At 36.1% G+C, this 15,241-nt stretch overlaps 1 protein-coding gene across 1 annotated transcript in view; it reads right to left on the reverse strand.

Annotated features, from left to right (window-relative positions):
* Positions 1-15,241, reverse strand: part of synj1 (synaptojanin 1) — a 73,381-nt gene that overhangs the window by 19,694 nt on the left and 38,446 nt on the right. Inside the window, exons 16-22 of the mRNA XM_055644214.1 lie at positions 14,440-14,580; positions 12,389-12,581; positions 9,164-9,322; positions 8,245-8,448; positions 7,193-7,308; positions 6,678-6,890; positions 3,304-3,382 (exon numbers count right to left, since the gene is read on the reverse strand). Coding sequence (XP_055500189.1) covers positions 3,304-3,382; positions 6,678-6,890; positions 7,193-7,308; positions 8,245-8,448; positions 9,164-9,322; positions 12,389-12,581; positions 14,440-14,580 — 1,105 coding nt within the window. The remainder of the gene's footprint in view (positions 1-3,303; positions 3,383-6,677; positions 6,891-7,192; positions 7,309-8,244; positions 8,449-9,163; positions 9,323-12,388; positions 12,582-14,439; positions 14,581-15,241) is intronic.

Here is a 15,241-nt window from a genome sequence, read left to right on the forward strand (position 1 = left end):
ACATACTTGCAATCCACATTTTAAGCGTTGGTATCGATGTACCTTTCCAAAATTTAAGTATTAATTTTTTTGCTATTATTAAACCATAGTTAGGGAATAGATTTTGAGATGTGTTCAATTTATTCCCATCTTCCATTACACCAAATATAATCATTTCAGTATTAGGTTCCATTCTTGTCTTGAATAATTTTGTAAATATTTCAAAAATATAATTCCAAAATCTATAAAGTTTTATGCAAGAAACTAAGGAGTGTGTTATAGTTGCCTATTGGGCTAGACATTTATCACAAGTGGCGGATATATTTGGATAAAATTTGTTCAATCTTGTTTTTGAATAATATAATCTATGTACAATTTTAAATTGAATTAGATTATGTCTTACATTAATTGAACATTTGTGAATATATATCAGGTATTTTTCCCATTTAACCTTCGTAATTTTTATCATTAATTCCCGTTCCCACTCTTCTCTAAGTACCTCTGTCGATGGTAGGTCTATATTTAGAATACTATTATATAAATAGGATATTAATTTTTGTGAGTCAGCTTCAATATTCATTGCTTCTTCCAATAAGTCAGGAGTTACTTTTTGATATCCTTGTATATATTTTTTCACGAAGTCGCAAATCTGAAGATATTTAAAATATTGGTTGTTTTTCAATTTAAATTTTAATTGTAGTTGTTGGAATGATAGTAGGTTTCCCATTTCGTACATATCCCCGATCCTTCTAATTCCGAGACTTTCCCATTGGTTATATGTCTTATCAATAAGAGATGGTTTAAATAAAGGGTTATTCACTATTGGCATTAACAGTGATAGATTTCTTAATTTTAAAGATAATTTTATTTGTTTCCAAATTCTTATTGTACCATATATAATTGGGTTCTTATATATTGTGTTATTCAGTTTTTTTGGGGAAAAGAGGATCGTTCCTATATTACAAGGATGGCAATACTCCTTCTCCATTTTTATCCATTCTGTCTGTTGGGTAGAACTATCCAACCAATAAATCATATTCTTAATATGCACTGCCCAGTAATAATACATAACATTCGGAAGTGAAAGTCCCCCGACATCTTTTGGTTTACATAAGTGTTTTTTTGTGATTCTATGTGATTTATAGTCCCAAATATAATTTGTAATGTTAGAGTCTAATTTTTTTTTTAAATATTTTGGTATATATACCGGTATAGACTGAAATAGGTATAGTAATTGTGGTAGGAAGATCATTTTTATTGCATTTATTCTACCTAATAATGATAAGGGAAGTGTTTTCCAAAATTTAATCAGCGTATTATGTTTATTTAATAAAGGTATGAAATTAGCGTAGAATAATGCTTTATATTTTCTAGTAATCTGAATACCCAAATATTTAAATTTTTCTGTTGCGATTTTAAAGGGGAACTTCAATAAGTGTGTAGGTTCTTGAGGTTTTAATGTCATGATTTCACTTTTGTTCCAGTTTATTCTATATCCAGAAAAAGACCCAAATTCCTCTATTAAGTTTAATAAATTTGGTATGCTCGTTTGTGACTTTGTAATATATAAAAGTATATCGTCTGCATATAATGAGATTTTATTCTTTGTCCCTGGTATTATAGCCCTGAATATTCGGATGAATTCTTATACTTTCAGCCAGGGATTCTATCATAAGGGCAAATAGCAGGGGTGATAGTGCACATCCCTGCCTATTACCCCTTGATAGTAGAAATTTTTGAGATAACAAGTTATTAGTTAAAATTCTTGCCATCGGTTTATCATATAATAATTTTACCCATGTTATAAAATTCTCTCCCATATTAAATTTTTGTAGTACTTTATATAAGTATTGCCACTCTACCTGATCAAATGCTTTCTCTGCATCCAAAGAAATAATTGATATATCTTCTTCCTCTACTTTATGCGAATACATTATATTAAACAGGCGTCTCAGATTATTAAATGAGTATCTTTTAGGTATAAACCCCGTTTGATCAGGGTTTATCAATTTACTAATATATTTGCTTAATCTTCACTAATAACCCCACTAGTTAAGGAGGCAAAAAAACAATGGAGGAAAGACCAGTTAGCCTGATATCAGTCAAAAGAAAAATGGTAGAATATATTACCTCGCAGTAGTAGAAGAAATTATTAACAGCACCGTGTTAATGAACTGAACATAATTTTTTTTTTAATAACATTTATTTTTTGATATTTATAACTAAAAGAATATGAAACGGACGTGGCGTAATTGGACATTTAGAAGGCTAGTGGAGAGATTGTGGGGTTGATAAGGATTTGGATTGAAGAAATGATTATCATGGACAACAATAAGAGTGAAAAGAGTATTTTTTGTCCGCAGAATCCATAAATACTGAGATGTTGCAAGAATTAACTGTTCACAATCTACATCAATGTTTTGGATGAGGAAACCACAAAATATATCAAAGTTAGAATTGATGAAGATGCTACAGACAGAACATAATGTGCATAAAATACAAGGTCATCTGCTTTGGAAGAAAACAAGAAGAATGTTTTTAAATGATGATTTGAAGTGTGCAGTTCAGTGGGACCTTGGTGTCCTTGTACACAGATCTATTACTATTATTAGACGAATATTGTATAGGTCTTGTAACCATTCTTACTAAAGAAAATATCTGTTGCAGAAAATATGTAACGAGGTTCAGAAAAATTGCTGATGCTGAAAATCCGAATTAAAAACAGAAAATGCTGTAAATACACTGCACTTAGGAAGCATCCGTGGAAAGGTAGACAACTAACAGTTCAAGACCTAAATCCTTTTTAAGAATTTGGAAACAACTTAAAGTAGCAGAGAACATGGGGAGGGTTATGTAGATCAAATATGGCACAACATTCATGGTCAAGGGGTACAATTGGTCCCTGCCGTGTAGGATAAGAAAGGCAATGTCAGAGATTTATCTCAAGCAAACATCCTTAGCACAGAATTACACTCATATTCAGATCTGAATCTGAATATTCATATGCCTGAAGGCAAACTCCTGCAACAGAAATTCCATTTCATGTTCTGACAGGAAAATCAAATCAGATATGTTCTCAATCTCCATTATAAAGTGCAACATCCCTTTGAACTCCCTGGCCCATTACTAGGCAAGGAGCATTGGGGGATGCCACTAAGTACTGAGCTCATGCATCAAGGCACACAAAAACAGGTATGTTTTCCAAACTTACGAAAGTGGAAGAGAAGTAGGAAAGCAGAAAGGAAAAATTAGTCCTTTTTAATATTTAGGGGAAAATCTAGCAAACTTTATTTGTGTTACTTCCTTGTCAGGATGGTTACTTACCTCGGTGCCACTCAATTTCTGCACTGCAAGAGCTGAACTACCTTCTGAGAATGTCACCCACATTTTGTCTTCTACAAACCTAAAAAAGTAAAATTTCAATCACATTTCAATAAACATATACATATTAGCAGGTTGAATGGGGGAAAGTTATGTTTTGGTGACATTACTTACAACAATGTGTTGGAAGGAGCTGCAGGTGCTGGTGTAAATCGAAGATAGACACAAAATGCTGGAGTAACTCAACGGGGCAGGCAGCATCTCTGAAGAGAAGGAATGGATGATGTTTCGGGTCAGTCTGAAGAAGGGTCTCTACCCAAAACATCACTCATTTCTACTCTCTAGCAAAGCTGCCTGAGTTACTCCAGCATTTTGTGTCTTGCAACAGCGATTAGTTGCAAAATATCATTCTGTATTAAAGAATTTAGCTATTTTAAGTTCATTTTGAGCAACAATTCTGGAACTCTAATCCTAAATACATTGTATTCCAAATATACCATTAATGTTTGGATATCATTTCATCATGTTCTTCCAAGATGCTAACAATAGATGCATTTTATGCAATATTTGTACAAACTCCGATTATGCAATGTTGATTAATGTTCCCATCAGCAATGTTTTGAAACAAGATTATCAAATACTTTATGCAGGGCATAAATTCAAGAGATTTCCTGGAAATCATTAGGCTACACTGTAAACAGAAATATGGATTTCAATATCACAGCATTTTTCAATAAAGCAAAAAGGAAGTCAAGATATTAGGTTTTGTATGACTTATGATGCAGTGCTGAAAAAAGCCATCAACACCAAAAAGTGCTAGTATATTTCTTCGACGATCATAATCAAGCTCTCCTGATCCTTAACCTGATCTTGGAACTGGTAGATTCATATGGGATTGACACTAGTAAATGCCATCTATGTTTCATTCACTTTTGAATAGTACTCCATTTTATCCAGTAATACCATCTCCATTTAATTATTATCTACACTTACACAGGCTTGAACCAAAACAGTAATTTTATGGGGAGAACCTAACTGGTTATTAATACCCAAAACCAAACATTTGCAAACAGTCAATAGATTTAGGCGAAGAGAGAGAGATTAAGTCAATTAGCAGATTAAAATGTAACCATGTATGTAGGTATGTTACAAAACCTAACTGAATCGTGGCTGAGCATCTGCCCTACCCCGTGTCCGCGATTTTGGCGCTGTTTAGAGGGGGCGGGTTTAAAACGCGATTTTTACTAGGCTGTTCCAATCGAAAATGTTCAGCCTAGTAAATCATTAACGGAAAATCGCTGAAAGACCCCGTCGCAAAAGGTATTATTAGTTTTTATGGCCTTGTATAATATTTATAGTAGTTTAAAAATCACTCTCTCACTCCGCAACCTCTCGCAGCCCCAGGGTTTTATAAAGCAAACAATTAAAGGTATGTACCTTATTTTTACATTAAATGGGGCTTGTAATATAACCCTGTATATAAAGTTTTCTATAGCGAGTAGTTCATTTTGGGCTCTTTATATCCCGCAGTATTTTTCTGGGCACTTGAGGGCACAAATCCAGCGCAATGTGAACATTCTAAACCAGCGCGTTCACAGGAACCCACTAGAAAGCCGATTTAAATTGACTTTAATTTACAGCAAATGAACACTAAATTCTTTCCATTTGGCCTATAAATTGATGTAAATGAGATTTAAAAATCATGTTTTATTGTGAATTATTTGTGAATATTATTTGGACACTTGGGCTATTTAAAAATGTTAATCATTTATTAAGAAATTGATAGATGTTTAGAGCTAGTAATTGAAGTTTGAAATTAGCCACAATTGGGTAACTAACTAATTATATGCTTTAATTTCAGGTCATCCAAGTAAGATTATTTTATATTTGTTTCAGAATGCTTCAATCTATGATAACTGAAAATTTTATTCAGTTCTCTTAATTTTTAAGAAGGTTATGGGCTTTTGACTGTCCACGATCACAGCTTTTTTGTTATGTCCATAGAAAATCAATAGGGAACAAGATGCTAATTTCCGAGTATGAAAATGGCCATAACTTTCTTATTACTTGAGATATGAAAGTGAATTAGGTGTCAAATTAAATTTATTGTTATGCTTTATCTGATGGGATAAATTGCAGACTTGATTTTTTAAATCTCAAAATTTTGTAACATTGCTAATGTATGTTGACTCCTGTGGCATCAGACAGACATACTGTTGTAAAAAGAGAAAAACAGGAACAATGGCATGCCACTTTTCAAACCTGCCCCACCATTCAATCTGATCCTATGTATTAATACCATAATACTGTTTTTTCCCTGCAGCCCCAGAAACTATTCTCATCTAGAATATTTAACTATCTCTAAATATATATATTTACCAATTTGACATCTACAGCCATCGGTGATTTCTGCAAGCTGACAATGTTCAGAGTTAAGAGATTTCTCCTTATTTCAACCTTAAATGGCTTATTTTATATCGTGACACTATGACACAAAAAAAACAACTCCCCCACCCCCTTTCTGACTATCTGGTCAGTTAGAATTTTGTTTAATTCCCTTCTCATTCTTCCAAACACGAATGGACTTAATCTCTCCTCACAAAGCTGTCCCGCCATGACAGGAATCAGTTTGGTTAATCTTTACAACACTCTCTCAATGGCCATTATATCTGTTTTTAGAAAAGAAATATTAAAACTGCACACAGTACTCTTGGTATAATCTCACCGAGACCCTGTACCAAGACAGCCTTGCTCCTGTACTCGAATCCTCTTGCTACAAAGGCCAACAAGTCATTTGCCGCCTTTACTGTTTGTTTTCTTTCAACTGGTGTGCAAAAACACGCAAGTCTCTTGATAGATACTCAAAATGACACAATTTAAATAATGCACCTCCATTCTATTTCCCCCCAAAAGGGTATAACTACATGTATCCTTGCGATATTGCTTATACCAAGTTTTTACCTCCTTACTCAATTTGCCCATGTGGCCTGGAATCCTTTTTTGCATCCTTCTCACAATCCCACCCAGGTTAATGTCATTGTCCTACACATCTTGTACAGTGAAAAGTATCTAATTATATCTAAAACACATGGTTAGGAAAGGTTTTAGAGCAATGTGGGTCAGATGCAGGTAATTAGGATCTTGGATGGCATGAACAAGTGGACCCAAGGGCATGTTTCCTTGTTGTATAACTCTAGAACTCTACTTCTAACTTGGAGCCATGATTTTTTAAATTGTAAGTGTTACAAGCTTAAACATTTTGAGCGCAGGGAAGGCAGTTCAGGCTTCATGCCAATCACATTTTTGAAAATTAAATTAAAAAAATTGTTAATATATTACACTTGATGGAAAAACAGATATATGCAAGACATAGTTACCTTATCAAAATAACATCACCATATGCAGCAAACTGTTGAAGCAAATGGTCTATCAAGTTATCATCAAAGTAATGGTCTGAGGAGGTGCTGGTCAGTGATACCACCACTGTGCCGTCTGGAGGTCCTTGCTCAGCAATAACTTCCTTGTACACTCTTTGTCGTGCATCAGGATCAATGTCAAATATGTCTACATCTATAATGGCAACCACAGGCCTAAATAAAATAAAAATAGCATATAATTTGTAATGAATACATAAAATAAAGCCTTGGATGACAGCAGTAAAGATTGCAATACATAATTAGGACATGCTTCTCTTTTCTTGTACCCATTCCCCAATTTTCAAACAACTACACAGAACAGTTGCATGTAGAGATATCTTTCTGTCGCCATTCCAGTTGAGACTGATTTGGACAAATTAGCTCACTGTGCAGTGAAATTAGCAGTGCAGTAAATTGAGTAATTTTATACATTCCAGCCACCAACATTGCAGACTTGTGACATTTAAAAATTGTACCTATGATCCGATGTTTTTAATTCTGCACGTCCATAATATATTAATGTTCCAGGACTCCATGAACTCGTTAATTTAGGTTCATCCTGAATACTGGTATTAGTGGGAATCAGTAAAAGCTTTTTGATTTTGAATTGTAGATTTATCATAAAGCAAAATCTAGGTCTATTACTGCTTGACCTTCTGTAAAAATAGACAGGATGGCTTTGCGTAAAATTAGAATGTTAAACCACTATTGTATTGTATTCAAATTTATTGTCATTGTCTCAATTTGAGACAACGAAATGAATTTCCCTTACAGGCAGTATCATTAAAAAAGTCACAAAGAAATAATAAAAAATAAATAATAAATAAATAATGTATAAAATTGTCCAAAATTAAAAAAAAGCACAAACAATAACCAAATCTACTATATGAAAGGTCAGTAGTCCACCTACTGAATCAGCCTTCTACTGAATCCCACTATCACAGCCTTTATTTATTTACTGCAGGAAAATGAATAAAGGAAGTATTAGTGGGAATCAGTAGAAAGCTTTTTGATTTTGAATTGTAGATTTATCTCATAAAGCTTGATTTGTAAATGTTATTGTTTCAACCTGTGTTACGTAAAGAGAATAAATCTGCCATTGTTAATTCTATTACTGCTTGACCTTCTGTAAAAATAGAGACAGGATGGCTTTGCGTAAAATTAGAATGTTAAACCAATACCTAACTTACCTTTTAACAATTTAAGGTAAACAGTAATAATTGATGTTACTTGCAATATTCATCCTTCTAACAATTTAAGGTAAACAGTAATAATTGATGTTGCTTGCAATATTCATCCTTTAATACAAGTTCTATTAATGTTTAAGAAACCAATCTGAAGTTAAAACCCATGTTCTAATTAGTGCTCACAGGAAGAACTGAACAGGAATTGGGGTACTTTTAGTATCATAATATCTGACATGGATTCTCTTCAAATCACTTCGCTTTGGGATGGGAGGATGAGTGTTAAGAATATTGTGGAAGTATCCCCAAGGTGCATTGGAGTGAAGAAATCCCAACTATCAATTACAAGGGTTAGAAATGTAAATGTCTTGCAAAAAAATGGTTATCATACCTGATTTGTCAACAGACCATTTCCTTCTTTTCCAAAGAATTCGATCTGTCCAAGCAGGAGTCCGACATTTTTCACTTGTATCATAATCATCAGAGAACAAGTCATATTTGTAAGTTGGAGGGAAATTTATTCTACCTTCCAGAAATTCCCGGAAAATCTACAAAATACAAAATGATTTAACGATTACACTGGATAAACTGAAAACTAGTGAGGAGCTTGCAACCCAATGGTATGAACATTGAATTTTCCAAATTTAGGTAACTAACCTACAAACAATCCCCCCTCCCCATTCTGTTTTTCCCCACCCGTGAAAACCGTTTTAATTGTCAACATCTTAAAATTGTTTAAATTAGCCAGGATATCCTGTAAAATGAAACACTAAAATCTATTCATGTGTTTCATTCTTTAATGTCTTTTTAAATTAAATTCATGTTTTATTGCCGGGTCATTAATATTTTGTATACATCTGAAAGTAAAAGAGTATGGCATTGACTTACATTTCCCTTTTCATATTCTGCAACTTTGCCAACTTCAATTCAAAGTTTAATATTTTTAAAGCCGGCTGGAAATCTTTCACCATAAATTCCAATTCTCAATATAATAATGTACGTCAAAAATATTATGTTTTTCAATTTAGATAACCTATAGGGCTTACATGTCATATGATGCAGCCTGATAAGGTTATTTATTGGTGATCCCTGTGAAATCATAGGAGAGTTCAAGAGCTACTCTTTCTAATTCCACCTTACCCTCTCCCATAAATACCATGCCAGGATAAAGATTATTTGACAGCCAACAAAGCTTGCCCTTGATATGCAACCTCTCCAATATTCATTGATTTTTAATACAATTTTAAGAAATTTCAATCTTACATATCCAGCATTCTTTTGATTAATAAGTTGATCGCCTGACAGAAGAGAGTCCCAATTCTGTTGTCTTATCAGTTCTTTTACTTCTTCATTCGGAAGATCAATGCGGTAATTGAAATCTCCACACCAAAATATATAATCATGAGAAAATAGTAATCTCCCCTACAGGAAATGAAGATAACATGATTTAGAATTAAATTCAAGATTAACTGCAAAACAATACTTATTTTAAAAATAAGGTCTCCAAGGACAGTTAAAACAACTTCATTGGCACAGGTGGTAAGTTCACCTCATCCTCCTGAAGTCTCCACCATTACAGAATCCAAGCTACAGCAATTCCAAATGCCATAAGCATTGTTTGGCCCAAGACCCAGGTTAGGTGCTGAAGGCTTACAGTGCCCTCCACAATGTTGGGACAAAGACACATCATTTATTAATTTGCCTCTGTACTTCACAATTCTTTGACTTTCATTGGCATAACATTGGTCCTCATGTTGATAAACAGCAATAAAAGTTTCCAAACGTGATGGAAAAACTGGAGGAAAGACTACGTGCTGAGTGCTCTCTTATGCCTGCATTAAAGCGGCAATTAAACACACCTGAGCAATTACAAACGTCTGTAAAGCCATGTGTTCCAAACATTATGGTGCCCTGAAATGGGGGGGGGGCATCTGACAATGTACACTTAAACTACATGTGATTTGTTTTCTATTACAAATCTCAAATTGTGGAGTGCAGAGGCAAATAAATAAACGATGGGTCTTTGTCCCAAACATAACGGAGGGCACTGTATGCTCCATAAATAACCAGCCTCCAAACCAGGCTGTTACTATACATACACAGGCACGTATATGACCAAGTGCAAAACTGCACAGCTCTGTCTTGTTCACATTAAGCAGAATGTGCAAACTAACTATTTACGTTCCCATACATCTACTTGCAAAATCATAGTGGACTGCGATTTTAGTGGAAGATGTCACTGACAAAATAGTGGAAGGTGTTACTGAATGGTTTCAAGCAGCTCTACCTTGACAAAAACGTAATCACTTGATATGAACGATAACTTGATATTGAGGAACATGAACAAAAGAACCAAATGCCAGAGATGCAAAAGTGACTCCTCTTCACATCAGGTCAGAATGTGATTATGCGTCTTCAAGCAAAGGAAAATTAAAAATCAAATAGGAGTCAGCCACTGGGTAGACTGGAAATCTGGGGGGAAGAAAATGAGAAAATGCTGGAAGCACTCAGCAGGTAATGTAGCACCTCTGGAAAATGGAACAGTAAACATGTCAAGTCAAAGAGACTTCATCAAAATGAGGAAAAAGAGACTAGTTGGCCATCCGCCCCTCCATCCCCCTGGGGATGGTGGGAAGCTGGGAAATGGTGGAAACCTTAAGCAGGTCAAATAGCATCCGTGAACATTTCAAAAACCCTCGATCAGAAATGGCAAAGTAAGAAAACTAATTACCAGTAGGGTTAGGTTACAGAGATGTGGGTGGATAGAACAAAAAGGAATGTCTGAAAAGGGACAAAAGAGACTGAAGGAAAAAGGTCAGAGGACCACGGCTTCTTTAAAACTGGCATTCCAGGAAGAGGTTGCAGTGAATTCAACGGTAACTGGAAATCAGCAAGCTGCAGAGAGTGCAGTGGAGATACTGATAGGGCAAAGGGAATCTCCCTTGCAGGGCGAGGTCTGGGTTATGTGTGATAAGCTATTGTTGAAGCCTTCTGGTTGATTGGTTAATGAGGGAATGTGGAGAAACTGAAAGCACGACAAATGGGATATGCAAAAGTTATAAAACAAGCATCAATCTGATGAAAAACCCTTGGCCTGAAATCTTCAAACGTCAATCGCTTCTTCTTACACACTTACTCTGCCGAGAATTTTCAGTAGTCCATATTTCAATTTTAGATTTCTTATATCTGCTGTTTTCTGATTTTCAAATAAAACATTACTTTTGCTTAAATGGAAATCCTGAAACACCCTAACAATTAGAAAATAGGTGCAGGAGGAGGCCATTCGACCCTTCGAGCCAGCACCGCCATTCATTGTGAATATCTTTACCAGATTGCTGCATGTTCAAGGCAGTAGATGACCACCACTTCAAAGGCACATAAGAATGAGCGATATTCACAGGTCTTGCAGTAAACAATGACACACGTTTCATTTCTTTCTCTTGGATGAAAAGGTTTTATTTTCAAGAATTATTTGGTATGTGGTCTTCAATGAGTGGTTCAGCATATATTGTTGATCACGAATTGCCCTGAAGTGGTTTTCATAAAATACTGTGTTCGCATGGCAGGCTTTCAAAATGAAAGTCTTACGTCATAAGTTGATTACAAATGTTCTCATATTTTTAAAATTTGATGAACAGCAAGATTATAATTGCAGGTCCACCACGAATTTTCCGGCACCCTTGGTTCCAGAGCCTTTCTGGATTATCCGTCTTGCAAGACCAGCAATGGCCAAGGCCTCCAGGAAGAGTCCAACGGTACTGGAATGGTCGGTCTAGGCTGCCAGGGAGCCAAGACCCACAAAGCCGGTCTTGGGAATGGGTCTGCCAGCTATAGCCTGGCGCGAGTTTCAGAGCTCCGGCCATGGGGGAAAATTCGACCCGCCGACTGGTTGCAGAGGTCAACCATGGGAATGAATCTGCTGGCACCGACCAGGCAAGTGTTCCACAGTCTCGGTTGCAGGGGGTAAAGTCGACTCTGCTGATGGACACAAAGGCCCAATGAGGTAGAGATCTGCTGCCACATTTTCGGGGGGGGGGGGGGGGGGGGGGAAAAAAGATGACGACTATATGTGTGCTCTCAGAATTTTGTACAAATTACAGGAGGTGCCCGACCACTTGTTGCCGGAACATCAATGGTGGAACTGTATCTAAGTATAGTTAGTATGTATCCCTCACTTGACATCATCAAATAAAGATGATTTTATCTCATCACATAATCATTCATGGAAGCTTTTGTGATGATTTTATCTCATCACATAATCATTCATGCAAAATTAGCTAATACGTTTTGTACAATGTTTACAACAAAAGTTTTTAAAGGTGCTTTAGGACTTAATTTCAGTTGCGAAATGCCCATATATTTTTAGACTGAAATACTTAACGCATTATGCAAATTTGCAAACAAAATATTTCCAGGAACTAACACAAGCTTTCCAATGTACATTGCTGTTGAAAACATTTGCATTTAACTAAATAATGCTGATCCTACCATAGGAAAGCTCAGTTTGCGAGCTATTTCAATGTAATCCTCATTCCTTTCCTTGACTTGCGACTGTCCTGCAGCAAAATGGGCACAGAGGAAGCAAAGGCTGGTGGTATAGAACAGCATGTGGACAGCAACTGCCCCTTTGTTACCAGTAGCTCCTCCCATTCCAGTCTTCACAGTGTCCACTGCGACATCCCTGAAACAAAATGGCATTACGCTTATTAGCAAACCATGACTGCCTACTCTAACCACATTTACTTGAACAAAATAGTTACAGTGCCCTCCATAATGTTTGGGACAAAGACCCATCTTTCTTCGTGATGATGTTCCAAACAGTTGACATTGGTAAGCCTAAGGTTTGGCTGATGTCTCTACCAGTTTTATTCTTGTTTCTCAGTCTCATAATGGCTTCTTTGACTTTCATTGGCACAACTTGGGTCATCATGTTGATAAACAGCAATAAAAGTTTCCAAAGGTGATGGAAAGATTGGACGAAAGACTAGGTGCTGAGAGCTCTCTTATACCTGCATTACGGAGGCAATTAAACACACCTGAGCAATTACAAACACCTGTAAAGCCATGTGTCCAAAACATTATGGTGCCCTGAAATGGGGGGGGACTATGTATAAACACATCTGTAATTTCTTCATGTTGAAACCAAAATGTATAAAAATCACCTTGAATCAAATCTGACAGAGTGCACTTTAACCACATGTGATTTTTTTCGATTACAAATCTCAAATTGTGGAGGCAAATAAATAAATTATGTGTCTTTGTCCCAAACATTTGGAGGGCACTGTATATTCTATGCTCAGTGATGGATAATCATTTTGGAGAACATACGGACTCTCCTTTCAGTTAGCCTTAACAATCAGGTTGGGTTAAGGTATATCACTATTTTTTAAAGAGGGCAATGCTCTACCTATTCTGGCATAACAACATGCTCTAATTCTAACCTTTGGGCATCCTTTACTGGACAATATTCTATTTTCTATAAGAACCTTCAATTGTCTACATAATGCAAAATTTTCAATTTCAAGCAAATTTTTGCTACTTTAACAATAGTTTCATGCCTGAGAGCGATTAAACTGTTGCAAACTCTGTTCATATTTAAAATTCATCTCTGATCCTAATTCTATAAATGAAAGGCCAGTGTCTAACCCAAAACATTAGCAAGTTTTTTTTACAAGATATTTATTTATGATCAAAAAAATTTAGGTAAAAGAACATAACATTTGTGAATGTAATTATTCTCAAAAAGACAGTCCAAAAGTCACAAACAGGTAATCCAATCAAAGACAACAATCTACCAAACATTGAACTGCGTGAAAAATACCAAGAGAATAAGATGTATATGTGGCAATGGATTGACTAAATATAAATGACTCTATTTCAGTGCAAACATTGATAGTATACATAACCTATCGTACTCAAATACAGACAGTGTTGGTAGGCAGAGGTCCAACAGGTTGGAAATAAGATACAGTGGGCAAAGCAGTGAGGGAGTAGAAAGGAGGCATCAATGAATGGACCGGGAAAGAGGCATCAAAGGGGCAGTGAGATGAACAGCAAGAAGGCAGTGGGAGAACAGCAAAACGTGACCAAGGTCATCAGCATTTCATTATGCACCATCAATATCAATCACTTTTCTCACATGTGGCTCTCAAAAGTACTCCATGCAAATCATACCATACACAAGTACATCAGGTTGTGCAAAAGACAAAGTAAAGATAGTGCAGAATATAACATGACAGCTACAGAGATAGTTTTGATGAATTAATACTAGACCTGTATATTTTATGGAGACTCACATCTTCAAACAAATGACATTAGAAACAAACATTATAGGGGAGCTAGGTTCCATCACCCAAATTTGGTAGAAGCCTGGTGAAGAGATGACTCAATAAAGGTATGAAGCATTTAAATGTTTTGGACATGGAGTCCTTGCCCAAATTACAGTATCAGGTCATTTTGCTGTACAATTTTTATTGCAATTAACAGAAAACACAGCTAAAAGCATATTTAAAAAAAATCAAATAATACAAAAAACCTACCTGATAAATGCAGCATGTTGTGGTCGGATAAAAATAAAGAGGCAAACACCCACGAGTTGCTCAGAAGCTAAAAGTACATATTTGCAGTCCCTCGAGATACTCTTCTGAATCTCAGCTGCCCATAATTTCTGATTAGTGGTGCTGTCAAAGAATTGTAAGCAATTATATATTTTATGCACAAATGAAATTGAAATGTCATGTCTTTAAGCATACTCACAATGAAGGAGAACTTGGGAGGCTGAAGGCAGCTAACTGATCAAGAGTATAACTGAACTTCCGAAAAAATATCAGCAACCTTAAATGTTAACTGTGTTTATATTCCCATATATGCTACCTAATCTTTTGAGTATTTCTGGCATCTTTCAATTTAACTTCGATAGTATTAGGTTGGTTTGGAAGTGCTAAAGGAAAATGGAGGGTAGGAAGGGGTGGGAGTGATCAAGTGGGCAGAGTGACAGCCAACAGTAAGAAACAGCAGCAGGTGGGAGGTGACAGAGCCCACGGTGCCTGAGTGCATCCTCTCAATGGCAGCAGCCCGAAGAAAACGCTGTCCCAAAGTCTACAATATGAGCCGCTACATTAGACAGGGTACCTAAGGAGGTGGCTCTAGAAATGGCTCTAGAGGTGACTCTAACCTGCTGCTGACCTTCTACCGCTCGTCCATCGAGAGCCTGCTGACATACTGCATTACAGCATGGTATGGCAGCTGCAACATGGCAGACAGGGAGAGGCTTCAGAGGGTAACCAGGACAGCACAGAGGATCATTGGTTGCCCTCTCCCCTCCCTGATGGACATCTACAC

The sequence above is a fragment of the Leucoraja erinacea genome, chromosome 13 (genome assembly GCF_028641065.1).
Source record: "Leucoraja erinacea ecotype New England chromosome 13, Leri_hhj_1, whole genome shotgun sequence".
Classification (NCBI taxonomy): domain Eukaryota; kingdom Metazoa; phylum Chordata; class Chondrichthyes; order Rajiformes; family Rajidae; genus Leucoraja; species Leucoraja erinaceus.